Source organism: Loxodonta africana, chromosome 18, assembly GCF_030014295.1.
Source record: "Loxodonta africana isolate mLoxAfr1 chromosome 18, mLoxAfr1.hap2, whole genome shotgun sequence".
NCBI classification, from domain to species: domain Eukaryota; kingdom Metazoa; phylum Chordata; class Mammalia; order Proboscidea; family Elephantidae; genus Loxodonta; species Loxodonta africana.
The window spans coordinates 71,274,017-71,293,467 of record NC_087359.1 but is presented as its reverse complement, the minus strand read 5'-3'; the positions used below and the strand labels follow the sequence as shown (position 1 = coordinate 71,293,467).

General features: G+C 41.2%; 1 protein-coding gene across 2 annotated transcripts in view; it reads left to right on the top strand.

Annotated features, from left to right (window-relative positions):
• The window catches only part of MYH10 (myosin heavy chain 10), a 163,712-nt gene that overhangs the window by 5,122 nt on the left and 139,139 nt on the right, over window positions 1-19,451 (top strand). For both annotated transcript variants that reach the window (XM_064271764.1, XM_064271765.1), the window contains exons 2-3: window positions 5,477-5,852; window positions 18,970-19,126. In XM_064271764.1, coding sequence (XP_064127834.1) covers window positions 5,477-5,852; window positions 18,970-19,126 — 533 coding nt within the window. The remainder of the gene's footprint in view (window positions 1-5,476; window positions 5,853-18,969; window positions 19,127-19,451) is intronic.

The following is a 19,451-nucleotide window of genomic DNA, read 5'->3' as shown; positions in this document are numbered from 1 at the left end:
ATTACCCTCTCCTAAGTAGGAGTCCTTGTGGTGCAGTGGTTAAGAGCTCAGCGGCTAACCAAAAGGCCAGCAGTTTGAATCTACCAGCTGCTCCTTGGAAACCCTATGGGGCAGTTCTACGCTGTCCTGTAGGGTCGCTATGAGTTGGAATTGGCTTGACGGCATTGGGTTTGGTTTGGTTGGGTAGCAGGTGCCTAAAAAGGGAAATACAAGTTTAGTTATGAAATGTGTTAGCATATGTTTCAATTTGTAGAAGTCTCAGTGTTCTGTTTTGTGACTTTTTTTATCCAGTGTTTTGATCTGTGATTTTTGTTTTATCCAAGTCCATAGCACTTAACATTAGCATATTCTTTAAATAATGTTATGAGTTAGTCTAGAACATTAGTTTTCAACCTTTTTTCTCCCCCAACATAGCTGTCAGTAGCAGGGGCAACCAGAGCACTGTGGTGCGGTGATTCTCGAAGTGTGGCCCTGGGGTTAGCAGCATCAGCAGCGTTTGAGAGGTTTTTAGAAAGTGCATGTTCTCAGATCCACCCCAACCTACCGAACCAGAAGCTCTGGGAACGGGGCCTAGCAATCTGTGTTTTAAAAGCCTTCCAGGTGATTCTGATGCCTGCTAAAGTTGAGAACCACTTCTCTAGAACATGGGTGTTTGTAATGTATTACATTGTAACAGATAATTTCTGGAGACTATTTGGAGTCCCTGGGAGGTGCAGATGGTTAAGCTCTAGGCTGCTAACTGAGAGGCTGGAGATTTGGATCCACTTAGAGACACCTCTGAAGAAAGGCCTGGCAAGCTACTTCCAAAAGATCAGTCATTGAAAACCCTTTAGAGCGCAGTTCTACTCTTGATGCTCGTTTGGTTGCCATACGTCAGAATAGACTCTATAACAACTGATGGGTTGGCCTGGTGTTAGCTATTCGATTCTAGTAAATTATTATTAGGGATTAAAGGGCTAGTATTGGCAGGTACCCACTATCAGTGATTAACCTTTTAGGACACAGATCTCATTGAAAATCTGAAAAAGAGTGGGTGTTCTCCTTAAAAAACAGGTGTATGCATACATTTTGTGTAAACATGTACCATTTTAGTGATTTCATGGAATATGAAATTAATCTATGAACTCAAGGTTAATAACATCCTAACAACGTTGAACTACTTTATGATCTCCCTCATAGCCTTCTTATCTTCTTGCCTATAAGAAACCCCTAGCATTTTGGGAGGAGATTCTGGGGGGATTTGATAGAGCAAGAGTAGGTACTCAGTTGGCTTCTTGCATTGATTTGGATGAAGTCATGAAAGCTGTGTTTATGAAATTTGAAATAGTTTGGATTTTGGAATAACAGCAAAAATGTTTAATGCTATCTGATTCCAAAAGGATTTGTCAGGCTGGAATGATGAGTCAGATTAGAAAGGTGAATGATGAATATAAAATCCTGTCATTTGATCCAGAAAGCCAGTTGCACAAGTATAAGAGGAGAAGCAGCTTAGCAGCAGCATGTATGGAGCCCTAGCTGATAGCTCGTTACGAGCCGAGAGTAATGAGTGCTGCTGCCGCTGCTGTTGTTATTGACGGCCTTCAAGTCCACCCCAGCTCATGGTGGCCCCATGCACAACAGATTGGACCACTGTGATCTTTAGGGTTTTCTTTGGCTTATATTTTGGAAGTAGATCTCCAGGCCTTTCTTCCTGGTCTGTCTCGGTCTGGAAGCTTCACTGAAATCTGTTCAACGTCATAGCACAACACAAGCCTCCCTTGACGGTTGGGTGGTGGCTGTGCTTGAGATGCATTGACGAGGAACTGAACCCAGGTCGTCCCACATGGAAGGCAAGAATTCTACCACTGAACCACCAATGCCCCCAAAATGAGTCCTAAGTGTACTGATTAGGTCTTGAGGCACATTAGCAGTGAAAGTCACAGAGACAGTACTTGCCTTAGTGTAGACTCAGTGTAGTCTAAGGTTATTTATTTATTTATTTATTTATTTTCTGCTCTCCTGGTTGAACCATATCTGGAATATTGTCGGGTTCTGGGCCCCACATCTAAAGGGACATAACACACTGGAGTCTGTTGAAACGCTAGAGATTGGAGTAATGAAATGGGTCTTGATGAATGATGGAATGCTTAGGCTGAAGAAGAGACAGAGGGAGTAGGAGCAGCTGCAAGAATGGGAGTGGAGGAGACCTGAATAGCCACCATCACACACTTGAGAGGCTGTTGCACTGAAGTGAAATTACACATGCCCTCTGTGGCCCCATTTGGTCACGTAAAGACCACATGGGGCTGTAGAGAAGCTATAGGGACTGATTCAAGGTATTTATGAGGAAGAATTTTGTAGCCTGAAGTTATAATGGGAGGCATGTTTTAGACGTCTTTCTTTACTCTTCTAAACAATCTTAATATATTTTTGCAGCTATATTTTTGTCCTACTAATGCTGGTACCACTCCGTGGACCTTTCGTTATAAATCCTTTTTTTTTTTTTAATCCTCCTTTCCCTTCTTAACTCCCTGTTGAATTTGTGATGAGGTTGCAAGAGGGGATGGAAAAAAAAATAGCTTTGCTTTTTTGTTCTGATTGTTTTTCAGCCCTCAGTAACTAAGGGCAAATCTTTTTTTTTTTTTAATGATTTTTATTGTGCTTGAAGTGAAAGTTTACAAATCAAGTCAGTCTGTCACATATAAGCTTATATACACCTTACTCCATACTCCCACTTACTCTCCCCCAATGAGTCAGCCCGCTCCCTCCTTCCAGTCTCTCCTTTCGTGCTGGTTTTGCCAGTTTCTAACCCTCTCTACCCTCCCATCTCCCCTCCAGACAGGAGATGCCAACACAGTCTCAAGTGTCCACCTGATACAAGTAGCTCACTCTTCATCAGCATCTCTCTCCAACCCATTGTCCAGTCCTTTCCATGTTTGATGAGTTGTCTCCGGGAATGGTTCCTGTCCTGGGCCAACAGAAGGTTTGGGGACCATAACCGCCAGGATTCTTCTAGTCTAAGTCAGACCATTAAGTCTGGTCTTTTTATGAGAATTTGGGGTCTGCATCCCACTGATCTCCTGCTCCCTCAGGGGTTCTCTGTTGTGCTCCCTGTCAGGGCAGTCATTGGTTGTGGCCAGGCACCATCTAGTTCTTCTGGTCTCAGGATGATGTAAGTCTCTGATTCATGTGGCCCTTTCTGTCTCTTGGGCTCATAGTTACCGTGTGACCTTAGCGATCTTCATTCTCCTTTGATCCAGGTGGGTTGAGACCAATTGATGCATCTTACATGGCCGCTTGTTAGCATTTAAGACCCCAGACGCCACACTTCAAAGTGGGGTGCAGAATGTTTTCATAATAGAATTATTTTGCCAATTGGCTTAGAAGTCCCCTTAAGCCATAGTCCCCAAACCCCCGCCCTTGCTCTGCTGACCTTCGAAGCATTCAGTTTATCCCGGAAAGTTCTTTGCTTTTGGTCCATTCCAGTTAAGCTGACCTTCCGTGTATTAAGTATTGTCCTTCCCTTCACCTAAAGTAGTTCTTACCTACTGACTAATCAGTAAATAACCCTCTCCCACCCTCTCTCCCTGCCCTCCCTTAACGACAAAAGTATTTGTTCTTCTCAGTTTATACTATTTCTCAAGATCTTATAATAGTGGTCGTATACAATATTTGTCCTTTTGCATCTGACTAATATCACTCAGCGTAATGTCTTCCAGATTCCTCCATGTTATGAAATGTTTCACAGATTCGTCACTGTTGTTTATCGATGTGTAGTATTCCATTGTGTGAATATACTATAATTTATTTAACCATCCATCTGTTGATGGACACCTTGGTTGCTTCCAGCTTTTTGCTGTTGTAAACAGAGCTGCAATAAACATGGGTGTGCATATATCTGTTCATGTAAAGGCTCTTATTTCTCTAGGGTGTATTCCGAGGAGTGGGATTTCTGGGTTGTATGGTAGTTCTATTTCTAACTTTTTAAGAAAATGCCAGATAGATTTCCACAGTGGTTGTACCATTTTACATTCCCACCAGCAGTGTATAAGAGTTCCAATCTCTCCGCAGCCTCTCCAGCATTTATTATTTTGTGTTTTTTGGATTAATGCCAGCCTTGTTGGAGTGAGATGGAATCTCATCATAGTTTTAATTTGCATTTCTCTAATGGCTAATGATCGAGAGCATTTTCTCATGTATCTGTTAGCTGCCCGAATATCTTCTTTAGTGAACTGCGTGTTCATATCCTTTGCCTACTTTTTGATTGGGTCGTTTGTCTTTTTGTGGTTGAGTTTTAACAGAATCATACAGATTTTGGAGATCAGGCGCTGGTTGGAAATGTCATAGCTGAAAATTTTTTCCCAGTCCGTAGGTGGTCTTTTTACTCTTTTGGTGAAGTCTTTAGATGAGCAGAGGTGTTTAATTTTTAGGAGCTCCCAGTTACCTGGTTTCTCTTCATCATTTTTGGTAATGTTTTGTATTCCGTTTATGCCTTGTATTAGGGCTCCTAATGTGGTCCCTATTTTTTCTTCCATGATCTTTATCATTTTAGTCTTTATGTTTAGGTCTTTGATCCACTTGGAGTTAGTTTTTGTGCATGGTGTGAGGTATGGGTCCTGTTTCATTTTTTTGCAAATGGATATCCAGTTATGCCAGCACCATTTGTTAAAAAGACTATCTTTTCCCCAATTAACTGATACTGGGCCTTTGTCAAATATCAGCTGCTCATATGTGGATGGATTTATATCTAGGTTCTCAATTCTGTTCCATTGGTCTATGTACCTGTTGTACCAGTACCAGGCTGTTTTGACTACTGTGGCTGTATAATATGTTCTAAAAGCAGGTAGAGTGAGGCCTCCCTCTTCCTTCTTTTTCAGTAATGCTTTACTTATCCGGGGCTTCTTTCCCTTCCATATGAAGTTGGTGATTTGTTTCTCCATCACATTGAAAAATGTCACTGGAATTTGGATTGGAGGCTTTTGGTAGAACAGACATTTTTACTATGTTAAGTCTTCCTATCCATGAGCAAGGTATGTTTTTCCACTTATGTAGGTCCTTTTTAGTTTCTTGCACTAATACTTTGTAGTTTTCTTTGTATAGGTCTTTTACATCTTTGGTAAGATTTATTCCTAAGTATTTTATCTTCTTGGGGGCTACTGTGAATGGTATTGATTTGGTGATTTCCTCTTCGATGTTCTTTTTGCTGATGTAGAGGAATCCAAGTGATTTTTGTATGTTTATCTTATGACCTGAGACTCTGACTAAGGGCAAATCTTGAGTGGTCTGCAGACAACCAGACTCATAATTTGTGGCCACCCCTGAAATTTACCTTGGAAGCTCGGTTAGTGTGGCTGTGGAGAGAAATATCCCAGAACCTTGACTCAAAGTTTATACTCTTACAGTTACTAGAGGGTTCATCTTCAGCTTCTTAGAAAACCAAAGCTGTTCAATTCTTTTATATTTTTTAAATATGTAACTTCTTCTCTTCTTTCCTTAGAGGTGATTGCTCTTGGATCCTTCTGCTTACGATGGCACAAAGAACTGGACTCGAAGATCCTGAGAGGTATCTCTTTGTGGACAGGGCTGTCATCTACAACCCTGCCACTCAAGCCGATTGGACAGCTAAAAAGTTAGTGTGGATTCCATCAGAACGCCATGGCTTTGAGGCAGCTAGTATCAAAGAAGAGCGCGGAGACGAAGTTATGGTTGAGCTGGCTGAGAATGGAAAGAAAGCAATGGTCAACAAAGATGATATTCAGAAGATGAACCCACCCAAGTTTTCCAAGGTGGAGGATATGGCAGAGTTGACATGCTTGAATGAAGCATCTGTTTTACATAATCTGAAGGATCGCTACTATTCAGGACTTATCTACGTAAGTATTTCTTCCAAATGATCGAGTGAAGTGGTGACTGGGAATTAGGATACATTATAGGTGTTGTTATAATCAAATGAGCATGTGGAATGCCCACAGGCTCTGGTTAGCACTACTATTTCTATTACAGATAAGAAGATTGGTTCTCACTTACCCAAGTCTGCTTTGCTTTGAATCTTAACACATAGTTTTAACTAACCCAATCAGTAATTAAATAAGAAAATGGTACTTGAAGACTTGTAGGAGTGCTCTGGAGCGTAATAAGATGGGGGAAAGCATGTGACAGAAAGACCAGGGAGTTTTATACAGTGATCACATGCAGATAGCAAATTGATAGGCTATCAAGTGTATGTCTAGGAGTGTAAAATGGGGTGGGGGGGGGCTGCAAGCCTAGAGGTTCCCTGAAGAGAAAGAACAGTTTCCTTGGGTACATGGAAGTGGGAAAGACAAATACTGAGGTTTTTAAGAGGAAACAATTTAGGGTGAGATTGAGGCTTGGGGGTTGCCCTTGTGGTTAGCAGCTGACACATATGTTGTGGTTGCTGATGCTATCACTGACTGTATAGAAGTTATTGAAAATAATAATAGGTAAGGTAGAGAGGAAAAATGTAAGCCAGATACTGGAAAAAAAAAAAATAGAATGATAAAAATAGATCTGAGAGAATAGTAGAGGTGGCAGTGACTTAGAATGAGGAGAGTAGAGAGATTAATGGTCTGAATTTGGGAAAGGTGGTTGCCTTTTGTACGAGGAATGTGCTACTGAGGCTCATGAACAATCCAGCACTAGTTCTCCCACAAATATTACTGCACACCTACTCTGTTCTAGGTGCTGGGGATAGTGTGACCAACAAGATAGGTAGGGTCCCTGCCTTCGTGATGCCAATGAGTAAACATAAGTTGGAGGATTTCGGAGAGTGATACATCCTATAGGAAGTGAAACAGGGCTAAGGGGTAGAGTAAGTAGAATGGCTTTCCACATTTCCACAGTGGGTCAGTGAAGGCCTCTTTAAGGAGATAGCATTTGAGCTGCAGTCTGACTCATAGTGGGGTGCTGTTGTATGCCATCAGGTCAATCTGACTCACAGTGACCCTGTATATAACAGTAGAACTGCCTAGGAGGGCTTTCTAGCTGTACTCTTTATGGGAGCAGATCGCCAGGTCTCTTACCTTTCAGAGGGGCTGGTGAGTTTGAGCCACCAACCTTTCCATTAGTAGCTGAGCACTTAACCATTGTGCTACCAGGGCTCCTTAAGAGGGAGCTGGCCATGGGAAAATCTGAAAAATGAAAAGTTCATTTATGACCTTTGCCAGAATAGCTTCAAGCCTGATGGTCTCTCCCACCCACCCACCCATCCATTCATCATCTATCTATTTATCTGCTATCTCTGTGAAATAGGATGCAAAGAGAGTAAGAGGCTTCAGGGTTGGGAGGGCGGCTTGAGGAGAATGGAAGAGGTTTGGAAAGATGGGGAAGCCAAGGGTAAGAGAAAGACTGGAGAGCAGCATTGACAGTCCAGCTGAGATTGAATGGCGAAGTGTGTAATACTGTCATATTTTTGTCTGTGAGTTTGCCAGATAATGGGATTGCTCTAGAATAGTTGTAAGGTCTGTGAAAACCAGGCGACTTTGTTCATGGTTGTATTTCTAGTTGCTAGCACAGTGTCTGCACACAGTAGACAGAAATAAATGTACTTTTCCTCCTTCCTCATCCAGCAAGTAGAAGGAGCTGATAAGAGGGTAGTTCATTGGTTGTCTCTGAAGTCTAGGCTTGCTAGAAATGAAAGTCTGGACAGGAAGGAACTGATGGATCAAGAACTGGAGGTTTTGATGACATAGAGCAGGGCTAACAGGAGTAAGGGAGCGAGAAACTGGGAAACGAAGAGCTGTCGGATTGTAGTGGTGACATCTGAGATTTGAGAGGTGGGTGAGTTTTGGATTATGCCTGGTGTGGTCAGTTGTGAAGGCCCAGAAATGTGATGACACAGCCAAAAAGTTGTGGAGAACTAAGTGTGGAAAGGAGCCGGGCTGTTTCTCTGCAGAGATTTCACCTTGCTTCCCCACACTGGACATTGTAGGTAGCTGCAAACTCTGGAGAGAAGAAGGGAGGTAAGTGGGAAAGGGAAGGAGATTGTGGGTCAAAGAGAAAGAATGAGAGACGGGACAGTTCATCTTATTTGTAGCCATTTCTCATGATAATTCTCAAAAAAAAAAAAAAAACAACCCCAGTGCCGTCAAGTCGATTCCAACTCATAGCGACCCTATTGGACAGAGTAGAACTGCCCCATAGAGTTTCCAAGGAGTGCCTGGCGGATTCGAACTGCTGACCCTTTGGTTAGCAGCCGTATCACTTAACCACTACACCACCAAGGCTCCCATGATAATTTTAAGACTTCACAAATATCTTTTTATCAAATTTTTTTTTTTCCAGTTTAATTTATGTCAGGGACAGCCTGAGTGAACTTCTGAGTCTCTTTGCAAAGCATGGGCTCTACAAAAGGAGAATTTAGGTTTTTCTCAAAGTATTATAAGATCATAACAGAGTTGAGGGTGTGGGAGGATCATATCTTTAATTGATGGAATGTAAAAAAGGTTCCTACCTAAGATTCAGATTGGAGCACTTGACTCTGAAGAAACCCTGTTAAGAGAATAGGAGCTGGAGGTAGCCACAGTTGCTGATACTGTGAGTCATTTCTATTGGCCTTTGGAATTGATTGGTCAGTTGAAATTGGCCAGTTGAGGTGCCACTGTATAGACACTAATAACCTGAGGAGGACCTCTGTGGACCTTTTTGGACATATTCCTTTAGATAAAATAGAATTTATGTTTATTTGAACAAGTTAGGTTGCTCACGTTAATTATACCATTTTCTTTCCTATATCTTCTTTGGATTTTTTTTTCCCCTCCCCTCCCCAACTTCTTAAAAAAAAAAAAAAAACCCAACTTCTTAGGTCACTAATTTTCATCTTCTTTCCTAATAAAAACAGAGGGGAGGGGGCTCCCCAGGTGGTGCAGATGATTAGCATGCTTGGCTGCTAACCAAAAGGTTGGAGATTTGAATCCACTTAGAGGTGCCTTAGAAGAAAGGCCGGGCAATTTACTTCTGAAAAGTCAGCCATTTGAAAACCGTGTGGAGGACAGTTTTACTCTGACACACACGGGGTCACCATGAATTGAATTCGACTCGATGGTACTGGTTCCTGAAAATGAACAAAGTAAGCCTATCACTTCAACTGACCGTATTTGTTGCCCATAATAAAATTTGAATTTTCACATGAAAATTAGAATTTTGGGAAATTTATATTCGCCACTGTTAACTTAATAGCTTGTCAATGGTGACGAGGCAGGTGGTGATATTAATGAGTGTGAAGTTTGGTATCAGAAGATGAAGTGTCCTCCTTTGGGAGATTTACTTAATTCAATAAACCAGTATTTTCCAAATAAAGTATACATGATATTACAAAACCGTACATGGCTAAAAGACTCACTCAGTGTGCAGGGTAAACTAATGGATTCTAATGTAGCGGTATGAAATTTCACTGGTAGGGTTTCAAATGCCACGTTGCATCTCATCTTAAGAAACTACAGCTTGTCGAGCTTTGATGTCATTTCAAAAGCAGAATATTCACAGTTACCTCAGAAGACTGTGAAACTGCTCCTCCCTTTTCCAACTAAATATCTGTGTGAGGCCATGTTTTCTTCATATACTTCACCCAAAAGAACATCGCACAGCAGATTGAATGCAGAAATGTGAAAATCGAGCTGTTTTCCATTAAGCTGCCCAGTTAGAGATTTGCAAAACTATAAAACCGTGCCACTCTTTCCACTTTTTTTGTTTAGCTTGGGAAAATATATTTTTCATAAAAATGTTATTTATGTTAATGTGTAACATACTGTTATTTTTATGAATTAATAAATATACATTTTAAAAATCTTGTTTTAATATTTATTTATTGCCTTTGGGGTCCTCAGTAATTTCTAAGAGTTGAAAACAGTCCAGAAACCAAAAAAGTTTGAGTAGTTCATTCATTTTTGATGGATTATAGTATTCCATTTTAATATTTGAACTCTTTACTCAACTATGGATGGACATTTTTTTTTCCCAGTTCAAGGTTATTTTAATGCTTCAGTGAACGGCCTCATAGACTCATACATGTGCCTGGTGGACATAAGCGTCCTTTTCTGTAAGGTGTCCAAATAGCAGTGAGATTCCTGGGTGGTAGTATATGCATATGATTAACTCATGTCCTCAACTTCTCTAGTAAATGCCTGATTTAGTCCCAGCAGGAAACAGGTGGCCCTCAAACTGCGTAATCTGAGAGTTTCATAAATAAAGGGACAATTTTCAAACATGTAGGTAGAGTTTGAGAAAACAAATAAGGAATAATGCGGACCCCAGGGATGGTTATGGCTGAGAGCCCTTGACACACCTTGGCCTTTATAGTAATCATAGGACAGAGCTGTTACCTCCACTTGGAGAGGGGAGCTGTATGGAGAGGGCTGCTGTATGGAGAGGGCTGCTGTTGTTAGTTGCTGTCCAGCCATTTCCAGCTCATGGTGACCCCGCGCCTGTCAGAGCAGAACTGCTGTGTAGGGTTTTCAAGGCTGTGACCTTTCAAAGGCAGATTGCCAGGCCTGACTTCCCAAGGCGCCTTTGGGTGGGTTCGAATCACCAACCTTTCGGCTAGTAGTCGAGTGCTTAGCTGTCTGCACCACCCAGGGACTCCTCTGGAGAGGGTTACCTGATAGGAGCTGGGGGCAGGGGTGGTTTAATGGTAGCGTTCTCACCTTCCATGTGGGAGACCTGATTCTGATTCCCAGCTAATGGACGTCTGCGCAGCCACCGCCTGTCTGTCAGCAGAGGCTTGTATGTTGCCGTGATGTTGAACAGGTTTCAGCAGAGCTTCCAGACTAAGACAGACTAGGGAGAAAGGCCTGGCAATCAGTCAGGGAAAACCCTATGGATCACAACCATCCGATCTGCAGCCAATCGTGAGAATGGCACAGGACCAGTCAACCTCTTGTTCTGCTGTGCATGGGGTCCCCATGAGTCAGGGGGCCAACTTGACGGCCACTAACGGAAACAGCCACAACCTTACAGGAATTGTGGCCTTACTTAAAGAGATACATACAGCTCATGGCAACTGGCGGGGAGGGAGTCTGGGAAATACACAGACAGGCCTTCTCCCCCCACCTTCAGTCTCCTACTGATGTCTCTCATTGACCTAACTCAGTTTGAAGTCAGAGGACAAGGGAATTTGATAATAACATTTCTTAGGGTCAACCTCAGTTCCCTTTGGAATTGGATTTTGTATATGGTGCAAATTAAAGGCAAGATTGATTTTTTTTCCCCCACAATATGGCTATCCAGTTGACCCAGTGGTATTTACTGAAACAGTCTCTCCTCGACTGCTCTGAAGTACCACCTTTGCCATAAATCAGGTGTTCATAAATACGTTCCTGGGCCTTTGTGCCTGTCTTTGGGATAAGATCACGTTGTCTTGTTAAAGCTTTGTAATATGTCCTGGTATCCAGTATAAGTCCTCTGGCTTTATTGTTCTGGAGGATTGTTTTGACTGTTGGGTCCTTTGCGTTTTAATATAAAATTTTAAAATCAGCTTGTCTGTTTTTCACATATGCACGTAGTCTCACGCTTGCACACACATCCATACATGTACACACCTACTGGAATTTTGTTTGGGATTTTATTGGGCCTGTAGATCAATTTGGGGGAGAAATAAAATTTTTACAGTATTCAGCCTTCTAATTCATGGGTATATTCATTTATTTAGATCTTAATTGTTCTCCGTAATATCGTGTACTTTTCTGTGTAGACATCTTGTACTTCTTGTGTTGGGTATATTTTTGGGCATTTGATTCTCTTGGGGGAGGCTGTTGTAAACGGTGTCTTCAATTTTGTTTAACTGTTACCATTATATAGAAATACAACTGCTATATTTTTACAATTAAATTTTATATATCAAGTACGTATATCCAGTGACCTTGCTAAATTTACTTATTCATCAATAGTTTACCTGAAGATTCTTGTGAATTTTCTGTGAACAGACATGTTGTCTGCAAATACTGTCAGGTTTACTTTTTCCTTTCCAGTTCTTTTTACTTGCTTTATTGCATTGTCTGTAGAACTTTCGGTGCAGTGTTTGTGGAATGGAATTGATATTGAGATGAGGTATCCTTGTATCATTCCTAATCTCAAAGGGAAAGCTTTCAACATTTCATATTAAGAATGATGCTTGCTATAGGGTTTTTCTTTTTTTAAATGTCTTTTATCAGGTTAAGGGACATTTCCTTCTATTTCTACTTTTTCATCCTAAAGGAATGATTTTTTTTTTTTTAATTCTGATTGAATGTTAATTTATCAAATGTTTTTCCAGCATCTAATGAGATGATAATGTGATTTTTCTTACTTTGTTATTTGTGGTGAATTTTATTGCTTTTTAAGTGTTAAACTGACCTTGCAAGGACCAAGTATTCTTTTTATATGTTGTTGGATTCCTGGGTTGTTTGCTAGTACTCTGTTGAGGAGTTTGACATCTATATTCCTGAGTGAGATCGACTTATAACCTTCCTTTCTTGTACTGTCCTCATCATATTTTGCCATCGAAATTATATCGGTTTATGAGATGGGCCGGGGGAATGATTCATCTTTGTCTTTTCTCTGGAAGAGTTGGTGTAGGGTTGATGTTATTTCTCTTTTGATACCTTTCTTTTTTAAATGACAACAGAGTTTTCTTTGTGGGGAAGTTTTTTTCAAATAGATAGAGAACTTCAGCTTTTTTTATGTCTTCTGTGTCAGTTTTGGTCATTGTTTTTCTAGGAATTTGTCTATTGCATCTAAATTTTTTAATTGATCAGCATAAAGTTGTTCATAATATCCGCTTATTTCTTGTAGGATCTGTGGTGATGTTCTCTTTCATTTCTGATATTGATAATTCTCTTTTTGTGGTGAGTCTCACCTGAGGCTTATCAATTTTATTAGCTTTTTCAAAGACCAGCCTTTTCTGACTTTGTCTAACTTTTGACTTTGTTAGTCCCCTGTATTCCTCTATATATCTATCACCTATTTTTCACACATTTTTCTCCTCCTGATATGTACTTTAACAAATATAAATTTCATATTAAATATTGTTTAGCTGTATTCTGCAGTTCTGGCGGGCGGAGGCAGGCAGCTAGGCTATGAGAACTAGCGCACGTGGATCACCTTACTCCAGTCAGGGATCGAGGTCCTTCCCAGCAGGATTGCAGGCTGTAAGGGCTGATCTGTTTCTCATATACTCTTTTAGGGTGTAGCCCTCATAATCCCAATTCAAAGCCTGGGGTGTTTACCACATCACCTCTTCCTAGGTGGACCAGAGCTCTTAATTTTTGTTTCCCCAGCCTTGTATGCTGCTGAAAGCTCTGTTTAGCATCTTGCTTCTCGGCAACAGATTTTGCAATTTGTAACTATTATATGCCTATAAAGAAACAACAATATTTCCATATCATCAACTATTCAGTCAGTGTTTAGATTTTTCTTACATCTCATACATGTTTATTACAGTTGGTCTGTTGACTTCAAGATGCAAACAAGGTCGATATATTGTATAAAACAACCACATTCGTGTGGATATAATCCTGTTTGGAAACAGGGTTTTCTTGGCCACATCAGTGTAAGGTGTGTTCTAAACCTAATCACTTCTGAGTTATAGGAGCAGCATAGACAGGGAGACAAGCAAGTGCAAAGGGAGGAAGACAGACACCACCTGAAGATGACCAAGGAATGGAGGAACACCGGGGTTTCCCCCAGAGCAGACTGAGAGACAAACTCCCCTGAATTCGGACTTCTAGCCTCCTGAAGTATAAGAAAATACGTTTCTGTAAAGCCACCCACTTGTGATATTTCTGTTTCAGTGACACTAGGTAACGAAGCCAGAAGGTAAGGGCATCATTCAATTAGCTTGTGTTTTTCCAGAGAATTCTGCCCATATAGACCTGCCATTAGCCTGTGCTGGCTGCACCAGGCAGAATTTGACCTGAATCGGCTCTGTACCTCCCGCTCAGGGCTGCAACGAGTCTAACCAAGATGGGAGGTCTGCTTTCTGAATGTGATATGAATTATGTAACCTGGAGCAAAATACCCAAAGGGAATGAATGTATGAAGGAACATGAGATTGCAGGTTATCGAACTGGTCCCTTCTAATCTAGTCTCACATACTTAGGACATGTTATCAGGAGGGACCAGTCCCTGGAGAAGGGCATCATGCTTGGTAAAATAGAGGGTCAGCAAAAAAGAGGAAGACCCTCAACGAGATGGATTGACACAGTGGCTGCAACAGTGGGCTCAAGCACAGCAATGATTGTGAGCATAGAGCAGTGTTTCGTTCCATTGTACGCAGGGTCTCTGTGAGTCGGAACCAACTTAACGGCACCTAACAGTGACAACAACAAATCTATAGGATAGTGGAGCCCTTGTGGCACAGTGTTTAAGAGCTCGGCTGCTACCCAAAAGGTTGGCAGTTTGAATCCACCAGCCACTCCTTTGAAACCCTATGGGGGCAGTTCTACTCTGTCCTATAAGGTTACTATGAGTCAGAATTGACTCAGCGGCACCTGACAACAACAACAACGCTTGAAAACCTCAGAGTCGTCATTGACTTACACCCTACATGGATTTTCTGTACTCAGAGTTTCTGAGTACTGTTCATCCTCCATCTAGCTTTCTCCGTGACTCATCCCTTTTCCATTTCTGTAATGTTTTTTCTCTTGCCTAAAACCAGTTGTTCCTGGCGATCTGCTTCTATAAAGATTACAGCTGAGAAAACTCTGTGGGGCAGTTCTGCTCTGTCACATGGGCTTGCTGTGACCCGGAATGGACTTGATGGCACCTAACCACAATAACAAAGGACACATATTTTATGATCCTGCTTATATGGACTGTCTAAATAGGCAAGTGTATAGAGATCAAAGCTCATTAGTGGTTATCAGGATGGTTGGGAGAGCGAAAGGAGGAGCCACTGCTTGGGGGCACTGAGTTCCTATTAAGGCTGATGGAAAAATTTGGGAAGAGATGGTGGTAATGATTTCACAACATGGTAAACATAATTAATGTCATTGAATTGTACACGTAAAAATGGTTGAAATGGCAAATGTTTTGTTATATGTATTTTTACCATTAAAAGATTTTTTTATAAAAATAGATTGCATTCTTTGTTCCAAGTCCTGTTCTTAATAAACAGCCCAACAGTCGCGTGTAAAAAAAAATTAATCAGTTAATAAAATGAACCAGTTGTCACTGAGTCGATTACAACTCATGGCAACCCCATGTGTGTGAGAGTAGAACTGTGCTCCGCAGGGTTTTCAGTGGCTGATTTTGGGGGGGGGGGGGGAGTAGATTGCCAGGCCTTTCTTCCCAGGTGCCTTTTGGCAGACTCAAGCCACTAGCCTGTTGGTTGGCAGCTGAGCACGTTAACCGTTTACACCACCTCGGGACTCCTAACCAGCTCTGCAATCATTTTCTCCTGTCTAGGCCCTGTGGTTTTATACGGGGGCCTGTTAGAACGTCTTCAGTTGTTTTCCTGCTTCCGCCATTTTCCATATTGCTGTCAAACTTATACTTTTTCTAAAATGCTTCTTTCCTCTTTTCACTTTTCTCTCCTTAAACCTTTAATATTTAATCACCTATATAGGACAAAATCTAAATTGTTTTGTGTGACTTTGAAGGCCCTTAACTCTCACATTCCGTGATACAAGATCTGTTTTTAGCTAGACTGAGCTTCTGATTCTGCCTCGAACCAATCCTGCCGCGGTGTTTTATGCTCAGTAGGAATTCCTTTATCCTGCATTTTGGGCTAATAGTCTTTAAAAAGACCATCAAAGATCATCTGTGTCTGAATGTTTTACGGTTTCTGACGAGATGGTCAGGACTTCCAGTGTCGAGGGTGTGCTCTGTGTTCCACTTCAGAGCTTTCGCTGGTAGTTTCTAATACCTGTTCATCTTTTTCTTTCTCTTTTTGTACCACTCTTCTTTTTGCGCCTTATATTGTCATTTGTTTAACCTATATTTATTGTCTTCTTACCTAGATTATATGTGTTTTGAAGGTGCATACTCTCTTGTGTGTGGAGCCGCTGGGTGGCGCAGATGGTTAAGTGCCTGACTGCTAGCCTTGGTGACACAGTGGTTCAGAGCTACAGCTGCTAACCAAAAGGTCAGCAGTTCCAGTCCACCAGCCCCTCCTTGGAGACTATGGGGCAGTTTTATCCTGCCTACAGGGTTGCTCTGAGTCAGAATCAACTTGATGGCCATGGGTTTTCCGTTTGCTAGCAGAAAGGTTGGCCGCTCGAACCCACCCAGAGGTGCCTCAGAAGAAGGGCCTGGTGATCTTCCCAAAGATCACAACCTTGAAAACCACTTGGAGTTGTTCTGCTTTGCACACGTTGGGTCTCCGTGAATCAGAACTGACTGGACAGCCGCCACCAGCAGCAGATACCTCGTGTGCGTCACGCAGCGCTTGAGAGAATCTGTTTAGTTTTGAACTTGAGGGTCTCCAGAGAACTTACTTTCACAGCATGCTGCCTTCCTGCCATGTGCCTTTGGGAAGGACAAACGGGAGACAGTATTGGTTCAATTATCAGTTACTAAAGAGCCTTCCTAATATCTGAGGCCAGTTTCTAGGTTGTTGAAAGTTAGCCCTTTAAACACTTACGTTTAGTGATGTTTCCACTTTTGTGTTTATTACTTCCCCTTTTAGCGGGCACAGGATACTGACGATGATTTAGCCTTTTGTTTTTTGAAGACATACTCACATTTATGAGTCTTACTCATCTTTGCAATTCTCAGGCAAGTGCCTAACACTTGGCAGACACACATATTGGAATTATTTCCAATTAAAAATGTCATTGTTACGATGTTACTATGCTATGGAATGTTAGACTGAATCTGCATATATGAACCGTTTTGAAGCCCCCCTCCCTTTGCTAGTCTGTAATTATTTGCCTTTTATAAAAGTGAAGATCAGAATCTGTAGCTTCATGATAGCCTAGGGTCTCTTTTTTTTTTTTTTTAATCTGATGTTTGACTGAAAAAGCAAGATGTACGGCTTTGTTAACTTTACTGTGTATAAATTATCCTCAAAAAAAAAATTGAGGTTGCCAGTCATTGGTTTTGTCCCTCTTAGTATAAGTCTTTGTTTTTATTGTTACTCATTGCCTTTTTGTCTTATGGGTAGCAGAGAGAGACAGGACTAGCTTGGCAAGAGACTTGATTGGGACAAAGTGCATGATGGTCTAGGAACCCCAAGACTGGCCACGGTTCAGTGAGATGTACTGTATGTTCAAGAAAGCCAAGAGTCTGAAGACTTAATCTGTCAGCAGGGGAGGGGCAGGTGTCCGGGTGGTCAATTTCAGAAGTAAGGCATCAGCAGACAGAGCTCAAATCAGTGAGCTTGGGGCACAGGCTCTCTGCCTTTTGTCCCTCTGTACCTCTAATCGGTAAGAAGTGCATTCACCTGAGCCTGCAGTTGTGAGTGAAGGAAAGACAGAATAGCTAGAGAAACGGTTCTGATCATTTAACTCTTCTTTTGGCTGGATTTCATTCTCTTGTAGTAATTGCATTAGGATTTAGCTTTTTAGTAACTGCTTTTTTGAGTAGTCTGTGAGTGCCTTTTGTTAGCCCTTGCCCAGGGTTTCAGCCCTTGTGAATGTAGCTGTTAGATCCCCCTTAGTGTTCACTGGGGAAGCAGGCTGTGGAGCCACACAGTCCTCTAGCTTCTTTAGTGTCCTCTTGCTTTAGATTTTGGTCTCCCCGAATCACCTTACATAAAAGGTCTATTTCATAATGCCGCTGAATGTCCTTACAAAATGCCTTCAGCCCCTCTGAGGGCCGGAGTACCTGGCAGCCATCCTAACGGCTCTTGTTTTTTCCGTAGTCCCAAGAGGCAGTTTTGTAGAGTATTCTCAGAAATCAATCCATGTAAATCAGAGAGCTCAAAAGTAATAATATTCATAGAATCGACCCTGAGTAATGACTAGCACGTGATCAGGAAAGTTTATACCTTCTCAGCTTTTTTGTTGTTATATGCCATCGAGTCGATTCCAACTCACAGTGACTCCGTAGGACAGGGTAGAGCTGCCGTGCAGGATTTCCTAAACTGTAACCTCTAAGGGAGCAGATCACCAGGTCCTTTCTTCCACAGAGCTGCTGCTGGCGAGTTCGAACTGCTGATGATTTGGTTAGCAGCCGAGGGCTTACCTATTGTGCCGCCAGGGCTCCTTCTTGACTCGCAGTCCTTAAAAAATACTGAACACCCCAAAGAACTTTTGTTTACGTAGGTTATATCTGTCAATATTTACTGTATTAGAAATTAAAACAAAATTTTAAATATTTATTATTTCATTTAAAAATAACAACGGTAAACCTATAACCTTGTAACATAAATCAGTTTGTGAAAACCAAACCGTGTTTTCCAAAACAAAAAAATTAGAATAGTGAGCAGTTGTACATTTTTACCAGTTTCTTGAGTATCTTAACAGAAGATAGCGGGATTCTCATATCTGCGTATTCATTTCAGTTGTTGCAGTGTGTTGTTTGGTGATGAGTATGAAGAAAATCCAGCCTCACTACCGATAATTTTGTTGGAAAGGGGTGGAGTATTTTAACAGCTTTTTCAGATAACCGTGTATGCTATTCTTTGATACTACACATACCAAAACTCAACAAATGATCATTTCTTAAAGGTTAGTTGCAGTGTGACATCTGAAAGCACACTAATGAACTTTTTAGACCTGTATGCTTGTAAGAGAATGAACGTAAAAAGGCAAATAACGTTGTTTGAACCTTAGAGTAAACCTGTGAAGTCAGGAACCACACGTTATTGTTTCTGTTTAACAGATGAGAGAATTGAGTCCAGGAGAGTTCCACTTAATAAACTATCGTGGGAGAGCTGTTCATGGCTCACAGTAGAACATTGCCCAGGATGGGCTAGATTTAATTTGGGGATAGATGCCTTGTTCAAAGAACAAAGGTCCTTGTTCAGATTACTGTGTGATTTCTGTCTCATGATTGGACTCTGACGATGAATGCAGTTGTTTTTTTTTTTAACACTGTATTTTATTTTTATTCTAGACTTATTCTGGACTCTTCTGTGTAGTCATAAATCCTTACAAGAATCTTCCAATTTACTCTGAGAATATTATTGAAATGTACAGAGGGAAGAAACGTCACGAGATGCCTCCACACATCTATGCTATATCTGAATCTGCTTACAGATGCATGCTTCAAGGTAATTGGAAATGTTAGAAAATGAAATACTCTGAATTTTTTTTTAATGATTTTATTTTGTTGCTGTTGTTAAGAATATACACAGCTAAACATGCACCAGTTCAACGGTTTCTACATGTACAACTCAGCGACCTTGATTACATTCTTCAAATTCTACAACCAATCTCACCCTCCTTTTCTGAGTTGTTCTTCTTCTGTTAAAAAACTTACTGGCCCTTAGAGTTCTTTCAAGTTTTTGTTGTCAGTTTGTTCCCGTATCGATAGATAGTTCTTAAAAGAGCATACTGCTCAAGGCAGACCTTTTTTACTAGTTAAGCTAAACTATT